The sequence below is a fragment of the Melospiza melodia genome, chromosome 13, assembly GCF_035770615.1.
Source record: "Melospiza melodia melodia isolate bMelMel2 chromosome 13, bMelMel2.pri, whole genome shotgun sequence".
Lineage (NCBI taxonomy): Eukaryota > Metazoa > Chordata > Aves > Passeriformes > Passerellidae > Melospiza > Melospiza melodia.
In genome coordinates this window covers 12,229,738-12,243,949 of record NC_086206.1, presented here as the reverse complement: position 1 = coordinate 12,243,949, position 14,212 = coordinate 12,229,738, and the positions used below count along the sequence as shown (strand labels likewise).

Below are 14,212 nucleotides of genomic sequence, written 5' to 3'. Positions count from 1 at the left end.
GACAGCTTGGGGACTATCCACCTGCACTGCCTGCCTTTTACTGCCTGCAAAGTGAAACCACAAGGGACTGGCAGAAGGTACTTGTCTGACAGGGCCAGGACAGGCTTTCTCCTCAGTGACAGCCTGGGCCTCGCCTCTTAAACCTGACCCACCATAATTCCTTCACAATGCAGCAGCGAGGCAGCTGACAGTAGCAGCTGCACCTCCTAAGCGAGATGGATGGAATTTTCATAACTAGTTCCCCAAGTTACATTTTACCTTCAAGATAATTTATGAGCTGCTGTGGAGCCTTGAAGAGACAATATGCTTGCCATAAAATTAACTGTAACAGTCTTGTAGGTTATAATTAACACTGGGAGGGTAGCACCAACTGGATGAAACACATGGCATAATTGATGGTGAAACTGGAAATTAAGGAAGCTAACAATATCATTACTGTGCACATCACTTTAGTGAAACCTATGCTTTCCAGGGGTTAATTACAATCCCCTTCCAACGTACACACGCTGACGGGGAGTGGATGAGTGTCACAGCTAGGAGGAGGCAGGTTTGCTGGCAAGGCCACCTTGCACCTGGACTGATGTATATATTGTTTTTTTTGCCTGGAAGAGATATACATGTCGAAGCAGCAGCACCAGCACCTGAACATCTGGCAGCAGGCACACTGCAGCTCAGAGATAGATGATTGCTCAAGCCTCATAGAATATTTCATTTTCACTGCAGCCAGCAGACTTAATGGCAAAGAAGAAAAAATCCTCTGTGAGATTTCACTTAATGACACACATTATTAATTTAAATGACTTGAGCAAAGAAAAACATTTTAACTTTATATTGCTGTAACTTAACAGCAAATTAAGATTTTTTTTTTCATCAGTGTATTATCATTTTGGTTTATTACATTAGTCTTTAGAAACATGCAGAGCCATCTTTTTAGAATCTCACCTTCCAAGGGAATACTGAAGATGCAATGATAGTGAGCTAGTTAATGAGAAATAATATTATAAACTGCTGCCATCTTTGGGAAGGTGTACATGCAATTCATGTACCTGTAATCCAAGACTACTCTCTAGCCAAAGCTTAAAGAATCATTAGTGAAATGTATTTTTTTTTTAATCCTTCAAATTATTTCAATGAAACTTTTTTTTTGTCCCTGGACAACATGCGTGAAATTGTACAGATAAATGATGCAACAGTGTCACCTACAGGCAAGCAAAACAGCCAAAAACTTCCTTTAATATTGCACCCTCTTGCCTCTCAAATCCTTCTCCTCCCCTGCTTTCCCCTCCTCCAACCTCCCCCTCAATCCCTAATAATACACACCTGGATTTGGGGATTATCCATATCTCCAAGCAGAAAAAAAGGGCAAATACCTAAAGTGCTTTCAGGACAGTCTAATATAAAATACTTAGATCTTTTATGCAGTACACTGTGCCTTACAATAAAGATGCTGTGCAGCCAGCAAATCATCTGCACTGGAGTTGGGACTTGGATTGCTTCACCTGTCCTAAGTACTTGCTCAAATTGACATTAACCAGCTGGTCAAAAATAATTCTGATAAAAATATTCTTTATATCACAGGAAGACCAAATGCTGACATTATTAAATATGAGAAAATAAAAATGAGAAAATGTTGACTCACCTAAAAACAATGGGCAAAAATTTTAACAGTATTGTACAAAAAACATCCTCCAGCATTATTTGGCACTAAATCTAATTCCAGCATATCATGGGCATAATTGATGGATCCATTCAGCTTACCCTTGCAGAAAAAGTAGAACACACTCTTATTGGTAGCTCTTAGAATTCTCAGAACTCTCATTTTCCAACAGAACACTCTTTTCTCCTAGTATTACTTCCCTCACTTTAACACTCAATAGACTTTCCTTGGCTTCTCTCACAAACTGCATTTTGAGACTCTGTTTCTCAATCTTTTTGATACTGTTCAACATACCTTTTTGTTTCAATTATTTCTTTTATACCTGCATATCTCTGAAAGAGTTCTCAGTTGGCCAAGTTACTCAAGTAAGTTGCACAGGGTTATAATAGGATTTTCTTCTATTATTATTACATATGCTCTAAGCATTGTTCCCATTTGGGGCTGCTGTCATTTATCAAAATAAGACAAATAATATAAGAACAATTTATGTTCTGTAACAGGTCCCCAAGTTCTCTGTTTTTACAGAACCTCTTAAGCTTAAGAAATGCCAACTTCCCTTTTTAACTATACTAAAACATCAGCCTAGTTCATAATTTAATAATTCCAAAGCAATGATACATTAAGTATTAAAAATTCATACAAAATAAATGGAACAAATAATAGTGGCCAAATCAAACTTTTCAAATGCCCAAAAGATCTCATTAGCAGTGAAAATAAGCAAGTAAATCAAATCCTATTCTCTGGTTCATCTTAGCTTCTTGGATTAGTTGATACATCTCCAAGCCACTCCTCGACCTCCTTGTGGACTGCACTTCCCTCTCACCAATCCTGTTAAGATTGCCCAGGAATTCACCCTCTCTCCCATCACATGATTACCTGCATGTGCTACCAGAACTTCAATGCAAGCAAACTGCAGAGCAATGCCACTGCCTGATCCCCTTTTTTACCCACAGAATCCCTGACATTCACTGGCTCATCACCACCATGGCCTGGGCAGCTCAGAGCACTGACAGCACCTTGCTCAGCTGCAACATCCATTTAATTTTTGGCTGCTCCAGCAGTGCCAGCAAGGGCAGCAATTAGTGTCAGTGTGGCAGTTGCTGTGTGTGATCCACACCTGCCTACCAGGGCTGGGGAACCATGCATTTCACAGAGCCCATCAAACACAGACAGCCAGTGGGAATCAGCTCTGGCACTACCTACCTGAACCATATTTAAACTGCTGACCTGAAGACAAAAGGCTTTGTATTTCACTGCCAATCCCTGGAGCCATCAAGTTCTATATAGGTGGAAAAACTTTAATAACACAAGTCTGACAGCCTTTAAGACTAAAGTCATGAACTTATGTAAGCATCTGCTCACACTCATGGTATGACATGACCAGCACCATTTGGCTGGGTAAACCATTTAAGTTACCCTCTGTTTTGTCACCATTGGTAATGCACACAGATTATTTCACACACCTCCAAATTAAATATTTAATTCAGCATTATGACAGGTAAAGCTGTGACAATAATGATAATAAAAATCATTAAAGTCCTGTTTGGATAAGGCTTCTATTTTTTTACAGAAAAGAGAATTCTGTCTTCAGACTATTTTAATTTTCAATGTCTAGTTTTAGACATAGTTTTGAGTTCACAATAAGTTTGCCAGTAGTTTAATGGATATTACATACCATGACATTAGCACATTTTGCAAAAGGAAGGCAAAGGGAAGAATGGATTGATACTGCAGAATAAATAGACCTCAGTGCAAGTAAAATAAATATATGATAAATTTTCATTCACTGGACCACTCACACCTTATCCCTAGTTTGTAACACCAGGTCTTTATCTAATATGGGCAGCTAGAGAGCACAGTAAAACACACTAAACTCTCCCAGTGTTTCTCCTTTTCCCCTGCCTCCGGTAGACCATTCTCTCCTACAGAAAGGATGACAGCAGATGCTAATGCTACTTTGTGCTTCAACTGTCTGATGATGTGGCTAACACTTGGTCTCCACAGATTATAAATTTGTCACCTCTGTGATCTAGTCAATCTCCAGTACCCTGCAGCCTGGAAATGCAATAATCTCCATTTCCAGCATTCAGGTCTCCCAAAGGTAGTGAACAAATCATTGTCAAGCCACTGGAAAAACAACACTATCTATCTTTCTTGTACTGCAATTATGAAAGCTTACATAAATAAGGAAATGTCACCCATGCTGACTTTAAAAGCCTGTCCAAGTAAAACCAAACATAAAAATCATAAATAATAATAATCTCTGATAGACTGGGAAAATTCTTTACCACATTTTTTTTGGAAACTTTAATTGCACTATAAATAAGGACTAATCTGTGTAATTTTCCAGTTTTGGAAGTGCCATTGAATTATTTAAAAAACTCATCTAGCACATGAAGAAAAAATCATTAAATCAAAAAAGAAAAAAAAATCAAAGCAGTTTCATTTGGTAGTTACTCAGGTAGAGGATGACGCATCTGTGTATGGATTTCAGAAGTGAACCATTAAAATTAAACTAAAATGATAAAGGAAACAGAGTAAACAATCCCTATGAAGTGCCTTAATGACAGAGTGACACAAACAAAAGCGACACAGAGACACAGAGTGAAGTTGTGCAGCTTTTCTTAGCCTGCCCTATAATACAATTTGGGTTAGGTTGCTACACCATGTAAGTTTTTTTGCACCATATATCTGTGTATACAGTGACATCACAAGGTAAGAGGCAGGATTTTCTCTAAGCAGCCACAGCTTGTAAACATGCAGTATTTCCAAGGGGAAGGGGTCAAGACAGTTTCAAAGGAGCAGCTAAACAGCAGCATTTAATCAAGCTGCATTTCCATTGTTCTGAAGAGCACTTGTACCTATTGATCCCAAGCTTGGCTGCTTCAAAGACTCCTCCATACAAGGAACACAGGTGAAAGACAGAGGCAGAAAACAGGAAGGGTCACGAGGAGCAAAAGAAATCTGGCAATAAGCAACTGGAGAAAAGTCAGAGGTCAACAAAGGCAGCTGATGTCTAAACACAACTACAGCAGGAGACCTGACAACTTCATCCACGTTGTAGTGTTTTCTCCATTCATCTGAAAGCTGCAAGGTTGGTTTTCAGTCAGACTCAAAGCATCTTCCTGATTAACATACAGTATTCAAGATTACTCAGTCACAATTTACTTTTGGCATATTGTCTAAATATATTTATGTTCTGAAAACCTGGTTTAGCTTACATTGCTGGTGCTGAACAGTTTCATTTTCTTCTTTTAAGAAGTATTCACACATATACATTTATAATATGAATGTCAAAGAAACCAAATGTAATTTTCTCTTTTTCTCCCTTTGTTTTCCAAAATGGTGAATGAGAATTTTGGTGTATGCTCATTGCTAACTTACTGAGACCCATTGTCCAGAGAAGACAACTGTTACCCAAAAACACACTGGAGATCATACAGCTGTATGTACTGAGACCCTTACTAATATCAGAAACATGGATACTGGATTCCACAACATGGCAAACAAAAACAAATCTCTCATTCTCATGCTACACAAAACAACCACAAGTCTTAAACAACACAAATACTTCCCCCCACTCTCTGACAGACTTTGATATATTTCTGTAGGATGCAAAATCTTGGGAACTGGTGTAGCTCCTATTGTAGGATTTTCTGAATATTTCACATTATTTCATATACTCATCATCCAGCCAGGTGTGTGAGAGTTAAAAAAAATCCATATTTTTCAACAAGTCTTTGAACTGGTATTATCACATTTGATTTGAAAAATAGCATTCATGAGTTCCTCAAAATGCACAAAGCCTGTGACAGAAAGGAAGGAAAAGCTCCGATTTTGCCAAAGCCCATGTTTACTTCTTAACCCATCAACATTTCCTCTGCTACAGAGGAAACACGGCCCCTCTTTGCATCAACCTCACTTTCTCCTACTGGAGCTAAAAAGAGTAAAATCCGCCTCAATTACTCCTTAATTATTGTCTAAAATTCCAAGATATAAGGAAATTAGGCATAAGGAAAGAAAATATGAACTTTTTCTTCAAAGCAGAAAATAAAATATATAAAATCTTCCACTTTGTATCTTATTTAACATGCACATTATTTTAGGCTTCTACTCTAAGATTCTTTATTTTTCTTATTATAGAATTGAAGAGTGTCATCCAGATTAGGACTCAATTTCCTCACTAGGCCCTTATAATTTATATTCCTATATAAAAATCGACATAAAAATCCAGATTTCACTGTTGAGAGCTAAGACTACCTCTGCAGTATAAGTATTCTTTGTAACTAGAAAAAAAATACATACCTTTAAATTGTTATATAAAATTGTGAGATCTAAGAAAGGGTTTGACAAAGGCAAAAAATGCTGAGGAATTATAGCTCACATCTGACTTGAAACCTGAAACTAACATGATTTGTCACAAGTAAGAGGTTCTTTTTCCACTGCCATGCAAAATGCAAGAATATAAAAATTCTAGAAATACAGTGACCCAGTCTACAAAATATTATAGGTTATAGAATGACCCCATAAAAAGAGATTTTTTTACTGTGTTATTTTAATGATGCAAGGTTATAAGTTATTGATTTTTACAAGATATAATCAATTAATACTTTTTTGCTGTTTATCTCATGAACCAGAAGAATTTTGTGATTACTTTGGTACAGATTATTTATTGAATGTTTATTCTGTTTTCACTATGTCAATTTGTCATTAGATGATTATTTAGAGAGAAGTTAAGATTTCAGAATTTGGATAAGTAACACTATGAAAATTCAACAACCATAAATGGTTTTATCAAAATTTCCACTTCATTATGTCTGTCTCCAAAACTTCACATTTTCCAGTACCTGGCTGAATTTCCCCTAAGAGAAATGGCACAATTTCACTGAGGGAAATTGCAAAATGGACACCAGAATCTGTGTTACAATAAAACCATTTTGGACTAGTACAATTTTTCCATTTGAAAACCCCATACTTTAGCAATGGTTTAACTAACCATATTTTTTCCTAGCACTCAATATTTTCAATGTAGTTAAACACTACCTTTTAAATTAATCTCTTGTTGATTTATTGAAGACAAATTAGCTTGGTAGTAAATGTATGTCTATGAAAAATACAACAAAAACCCACTACCAATTAAGTGCAGTATGTCATGCAAGCATTAAAGACAACGCTATTATAACATGATACAAGTTCTATCAGGAGAATAAGATCTACAATTTTATTTAACTATAGCCCAGCTCTCTCAGGCCCTTCCTGATCAGGAAAAGTGAACATTCTCGCTTGAAATTCAACTATTTGTCTTTTTCCCCTGTTTCTTTCTGATATAACAGCTTTCCTGGTTCCAGTTAAAAAGTAAAATAAAATTGTCAATAACATCATCAACAGGGAAAAATATTAAAGCCTTTTTTAAAAATGAATCAGGTGCAGATATTGAACTGTACTTTCTCATCCTTTGTCTCACTTTTCAAATGATAATTTCTTCCACAGTCACCATTAAATCTTGATCTATTCCAGCTCTCTGTATGGGTCATTGATTCTAGATGTACCATGGTTATTTTTAAATGTTTCCCTTTCGTAGAGAAAAAGAGGGCTGTCTAGAGCCAGATGGGTAACTTCACACTTCATTTATCAAACCCAATGCATTAGACTCCACCCTCTCTTTCCCACTATTGCTGTTAAATTTCCATATAATTTGGTAACAATTTTCATTATCATACAGTGACCCTAAAAAGTCTATCCAGGTTTGCAAGGTCAGTCCAAAATTCACAGCTGTTCCCTTCACCCTGTGTTTATTACAGTAGAATCTGAAGTTCCCGTCACTTCATAAGCTGAACAGTGACCTTCTGCAAGCAGAGGTCAAGAAGGGGTCAGTTCAAAGGGCTAGAGCAGCTCTTTAACAGCTATAACAACCTGTCCATCAGGCCCTATCACGCAGTATAAACAAATCTGGGGCTTTGGAAACCCTGGACCATTTCTGTTAACACTCAGAGGACATTCATTGAGTCCTACCTGAAGTATTTTGGATCACTACCACTCAGGGAACAACTTGAATCCCTGGAAGACCTGCTCAGATACTTAAGATACTGATGACATCTTTGCATCACAAGTCTATGAAATGGCGAGTGCAACACTAAGCGCACTGCCATGAGTTTTGAGCTGTGGAGCTGAAATAAAATCTTAAAGAGTCATTCCAGCTCATTAATAGGCAGAAACACTGGTACAACTTAAAGTAAGTAACACAAGAATGCGCCTTAAATGAGTAGGTACATACCAGAAGAGTTCATATGCCTTTCTCTGGGAAAGGATAAATTTCAGTTTGTGTTACCAGCTCCCAACATGTTTTCTTGTTTACCTCAGGTGTTAATGACACAAGTAAAATGCAAGAAAGAACAGAATGACTATGTAACTCTACAAAGACCAAGTGCAGAGTGAAGTTTTCTGCCAGCAGCCCTCCCTTCATTGACCTAAATTTCTTGAAGTTGTACTGTTCATAATCTGCTCTCTAATGCACAATGTAAGGTAATTAGAGTCATCTGTATTTAACTTCCACAGGAAAAAAATTCTATTATCTAATCTAGCTGATCCCCTGATAGCCTGTTGAAAGTAAAGTACTGTAACCTATTGCCTGCCCTTCGACAAGTGCTAATTATTTCCTGTCCAAGCACATTTTTCTCATGTAATTCCAAAGTACACAATAGACTGATCTCTAAAACATGGGCAGCCCTGCTCGTAGCACGGCGGACGTTTTGTAACTTTCAGCACCGTGTGCTCCATGGCTGCCACAGCCAGTGTTTCACTGCAGACCCCGAGCTGAGGCTTTGATGGAGCCCAGTGAGGTGTATGGTAACAGCCTCTTTATGCAGATCATACGGATGAGACTCCCAGACAGGTCACCGGGATGGGAAACATCAAACAGAAAGAAAAAGGATTATGGATACTTAATACTCAAAGGACACTTTCTTTCGGAACTTTCAAGGCACAATGCTCTTGAAATTTTCTTTCAGGTGCTTAGGTTTAAGAAGGCCTGCACTTCATCTGCCCGTGCCTCTGCCACTGCCAAGAGCTGCAGCTTGGCTGTGTCAGGGGCTGGGCCGCGTCTCCAGCTGCAGCCTGGCTCCAGCCCCAGAGCCCCCTGTGAGCAGCCAGTGGGGCAGCAGGCACGCTGAAACAAACCCACGGCTCTCCTGAATTACTCACTGCTGCCATGACTGCTGATGACTTTGTGTCGTAGGGAATCACTGCCAGACAAAATGAACTCTATAAAGGTATTCCACTCATTAGGATCTGTCTACTCTCTTTCATAACAAAGATGCATTTGTCCCAGGGAAAAGTTTTAAGCGATTTCCTCTGTTTCCAACATAGCTAAAACATTTGCATTATTTAGTAAGAATGGTGATGGAAGGTATAAAACCAAAAAAACACCCCCCCCAAAAAACAAAAAAAAAACCCCCAACCAATTGAAAAATACAAACTAAAAAAACCAACAAAATCACCATAGAAATTCCTTAAATTGTTCAAGAAGAAAAACGTAAATCCCACATGATAATATGGAAAATATTTTAGAGCCAGCTTATTCTGAAATCTTAAGAAAGCAGCATACATTCCATACTCACTGGAACAAAAACTTATTAAACACAACCTCCAATTTGTAAAATAACTATGCGTAATTATGTTCAATTTTTATCGGAAGTTCCTAAAATGTTCCAACTTCATTTGTTGTTTAATTATTTAAACCAGAAAAGATACCCAAGTGTCAGACCCAAAATCTACCAATAATATTTTAAAAGCAATCTCAGAGTCTTCAGGAACTACACCAGCAAAATACAAGAGATGTCCTTTTACTTTTAATAGTGCAGGTAAAAAAATCATGCCAGTTAAATGCTGAATTTAAATAACAAAAATCTGATTTAAAAATACTTTTGACTAAAAACTGTGTTGAATTGTAAGTAAGGAACATCTCCTGGGTTTAAGTAAAAGCTGTATATTTGGCAGAAAAATTTCACAGATTGCTAGATATTTTATATAAATATCAAATAAGAAAATAAGACATTATAAAATTAGTAAAAACCTATAGCTTTTAGACATTGGTTTGAAAAAAGGTGGCATCAACTCATTTGCAGCCTAAGAGAAGGACAAGGTGGAACACGGTGGAAATCCTCTTTCATTCACCTGTTTCTGAACAAACTAAAAGTATGACATATCTGGTGCTTCTGAAATGCACTCTGATTATATCCGAACAACACAAACTTTCCCAAACACCAACATAAACAATTCTAAATACTGCTGATAACACCTCCAGGTCCATGGCAGTGAGGTCTCTCCAAGGACTCGGGTTCAGTGAAACAGCCCCGGGACATGAACCCAGCGGTTCGTACAGGTGAGCCCACCTCACCCAACACCATCCAGCAACTCCAGCAGGACACCTCAGGGAAATGGGAGTGCCACGAGCCAAGAAGGGCAGTTCTGGCAGAGCATTCCAGCAAAGAGCCTGGCTCGTATTGTCAGCAAGAGGTGGAAAACCTGAGGGCATTTTAGGTGGCACCACTCCTCAGATCTGAGTGCTGCCTACCAGGCTGTTAAGGGCAGCCTGTACTGTAGGAGTAACAGAGCAGTCCACCACACAGAAACATGGACTATCCTATTCAAGGAATTACTGTTTGAACAGTGAAAATTTAAAATTTTTAAGTCACTTTTCCCCACTCAAGGGGATTTATAGGAGTACTTCTCACCTTGCTGTCCATTCTTTACGCAGCTTTTGTCTCTCCTTAAGCAGGAGCAGGAAGCAGCTGATGGTCTCATTCCTTTGTTCCTCAATTTGTTGCTCTTTTCTCACCTCAGAGAGGACCAGACTTGTCTTAAAGGGAGGAAACACATAAAAATTATAATCTAGAAATAGGAAACAATGTGTAAAATTAATAAAAAGCCCATAAGCAAATAAGGACAGTAAATCAATAGCTTTTTTTATTACAGTTCCACTGCTGACAAATCAATACAGTAAATGATGGTTAGAAATGGCCACCATATATTTGGTATTTAATCAATATACATGGCACATAAGGTAAACCTTAAAATCTCATTGCCTTAAGTATCACACTAAGACACTGTGCATTCTAGCCCACATTTTCTTGAGGCATAGTTATTTTCTAAATATTATCTTGTATCAAATATTATCAGTATTTTCCTCAATGTAGCATTTATTTGGGGGACTTCACCCTCCCCTTTGCTCCTTGGTAAATCTGTTGAAGAAAATACCTGTTTGTACTATATCTGCGGAATGGAATTTCTGCTGACGTCCACATGTTCTCTTTATCATTAAATACTTCAAATAAACAAGTAATAAAGTCTTTTTACATATGGAATAAATTAAAAACTGCTCAAAAATTACATATACACATATACATGCAATGGATTTAAATCATGTGTGAAGCAGGATGACATTCAGTCTCTGCAGATCAAATGTTGCTGGCCTTCCCAAACCTTGAGCTGACAGTTAATGTTGATATAAGAGAACTGGGGATGTTCTTATCACCCTTCATCCTCCCACAAAGCTAACTCCAGCTCCCTATATTTTCCTACTCACTCCTGCACCATTTTTCCTCTTCTTTCCCTGCATTTCCCCATGTCTGCCCAGCTGGGAAGGAAATGCTCAGCTACCAACCCAGTCCTATATCCACCAGTGCCCATGTGCACACCTCCATGTGCAGAAGTGTCTCCATGGCAGAAACTGAGAGTCGTCTCCTCAAGTGAAGATATTATATTGCCTTTTTCACCTTAACCAGCATCCAATAGACATGGAATTATTTCTTATATTCTAACCTCCAGTCAGGTGTTCTGCAAACATATCAATCTAAATGTTTTTGGGAAGGATGACAGAACCGATGGAATTCTTGCACAAACCTGTTTTCTTTCCACAGAAAAGGAGGCAAAAAAAGAAAAGTTTCTGACCTGGGAAGTTGTGCATGTGAGTTTGAAAACACAACCAAATAAAACCACGAGCTGCAATTCCTATTCCCAGCATAGCCTGCCTCATTGGAACAATGTGACAAAACACATGGCATTTTGCCTCCTCCTCAACATCACATACCCATTACATTCTGTCCTGCCCTACTAAAATTCCTCTGGGAATTCCGTGAGAGAATTGTTATTATCTCTAGTTTGTGAAAACAGAGATGTATCCTCTTTCTGATAGGTTTTTGGGTTTTTTTCCACAAGAAACTATAACACACAGATAATACATTTCTTAAGCTATGAAAAGCAGGAGTAGCATTGTTACTGCTATGGTCATTCCAAGACAGAAGCATGAGGGTTCACAGAGACAGAAAATAACTTTATTGCACCAGCATCACAAAAGAAGACAAAAAAGCATCTTTCTCCCCACCTCCCAGCTCTACCAGTTGGCCTACCAAAAGGCATTAGCCCATCATATGGGACTTAAACATCAAAAAGAACATTTTCTTGTAAAAACCCCAAATGTTCAAAACTCTGTCTGTACAGATCACATTCTTGACCCTGCTTTGACATTACAAAGCAAACAAAAAGCCAGAGAGCAATTTCAGATAAGGATTCCATGACATGGGTTTCCCTTGCACTGACCTACAACATCTTTTCCACAAGCTCCAATATCCGCCAACTTCAACAATCCTGACCTCAGAGCCTCATTTCCAGCAGCTGCACAGTTTGAAGCAGGATTTGATAGAGGACTTCAGCAAGTGAAACACACTCACATGAGCTAATGTACATTCTTTAATGGAAAATTAAAGAAATTTTTGGAGTGAAAATTAACACTCCTTGTCACTCACAAAAAATACACCTTAGGATTTAACTTTTGTATTTATCATGTACAAGACCTGACAGAGCACTACAACCAGAGTTTACCCCTGTATTATAGGATGATCAGACTGTAGCCATACAGCAAGGCCACAGTCCACCAAGATTTCCCTTTCAGAATGGTTGGATGGCCATTTGATTCACAGAGGGCCAGGAAAATCCACTGGTGATGGTGAGATGTCTGCTTCTCCCCAAAACTTGAGCAAAGTCCCAAGTTTAATGATGCCATGCCTCACAAAGTTAAAGTACAGTTATTTGCTGCAACACACATCAAGATCTCCTAAATAAATGATCCACAAAGTGCAGAGCATGGAAAACTGGGAGTTGCTAAAGAACTTTCAGTGAAAATCTGATGAAAAGATGATGTCAATAGAGTATTATCAGTCAGAGATGGATGATCACTTCTCCAAGTATTCACCATCACACTGTATGTGATATGGTATGAATTCTGTTGACCTGGTGAAATTGCAAGTTTGGTCCTGAGTTTCATCAAGTAAAGTCCCCTCCATCTACAGAAACATCATAATTCCGGAAACTGAACATAATTTATTTTTTCCTGAGAATATAATTATATTGCTCCAGCCTTCTGTTAACACCTTTCATTTATGTGGTGATGTACATGGCTCAAGTCAAACGCATAGTTTGACACTGACATCATAAACGCTTCTTTATTGAGCCCTGTGAGTACAGTCACAGCTACCTGCAGGGTGAAATAGTATTATTAAGCAACACACAACAACAATACATAGCAATTTAACTGATTTACTTGTTTTCTAACAGTGCTGAAAGGGCAGCAAGGTCACCTGGAATGCCAGTGCAGAGCTTGATGTGTAGCTTTTATAGAGGCATTCCTTAATAACTTGCTATTCTTATAACGGCAATAAAAATCTTGAATTGTAACAAATAAAGTAGCATTCTGGGTAAAATAATATTATAAAGCATGTTCCTTTGAAAGTTGTCTTTTCCGTGTAACTTGGTTTTGGATTTTTTTTTTTTAACAAGGGGATTCGATATATACCTCAACTGATAAAGGTCAAGGGTTCAAGAAACTCGGTCAAAGATGTTATCAGCTGGGAAAGCCATTTCCTCACATCAGCGCTGATAAAAACCCATCAGAAACCCAGCTGATACAACCCCTGCTCCACAGAGCAGGAATGACCTTCTTTTGAACATCACTACAGTTGCACATCCCATCAAAGAAAATCTGATCTTGTGTCTCAGTTCTTTTAATGACAGATAATTGCCTGCAGAGGCCCCCTTTGCCCAATGCTGAGTGAAGCCTTCACAATTCTGAACCGGGCTCAGCACTGACTCAGGGGTTTTCAGCACACTTGGGACTGCAGGACAGTAGAATAAATAAACAATGCAACCAGCCCTACAGCCTGTCTTATCTCATCCTTGTGTTCACAGAGATTCTTGAGGATGGTAATGTTTACAAACTGGTGAAACTTTCTTTCTTCTGCTTCCTGAGCTGTCAAAAAACATATCCTGGACAACCTAAGCAAGGAGATTACACGAATTGCTTTTCACTTGTGGGAAGCAACTCCTTGTCTCATTGGCCAGCATACCACTTTAATAAGCAATACTACGAGTATTTTCAGTAAAGCTTACCCAATTCTCCTTACTGATCTATTAGTGTATTTAGGGCTTTCCTTGTACAACCCAAATGGCATAAGTCTTAAAAACACACAACTCACCTCTCAAAAAGCCTAAAGTTATACACAC

At 38.2% G+C, this 14,212-nt stretch overlaps 1 protein-coding gene across 3 annotated transcripts in view; it reads right to left on the bottom strand.

The window, feature by feature from the left end:
• Positions 1–14,212, bottom strand: part of FTO (FTO alpha-ketoglutarate dependent dioxygenase) — a 227,662-nt gene that overhangs the window by 117,977 nt on the left and 95,473 nt on the right. For all 3 annotated transcript variants that reach the window (XM_063167787.1, XM_063167790.1, XM_063167788.1), the window contains one exon: positions 10,390–10,514. In XM_063167787.1, coding sequence (XP_063023857.1) covers positions 10,390–10,514 — 125 coding nt within the window. The remainder of the gene's footprint in view (positions 1–10,389; positions 10,515–14,212) is intronic.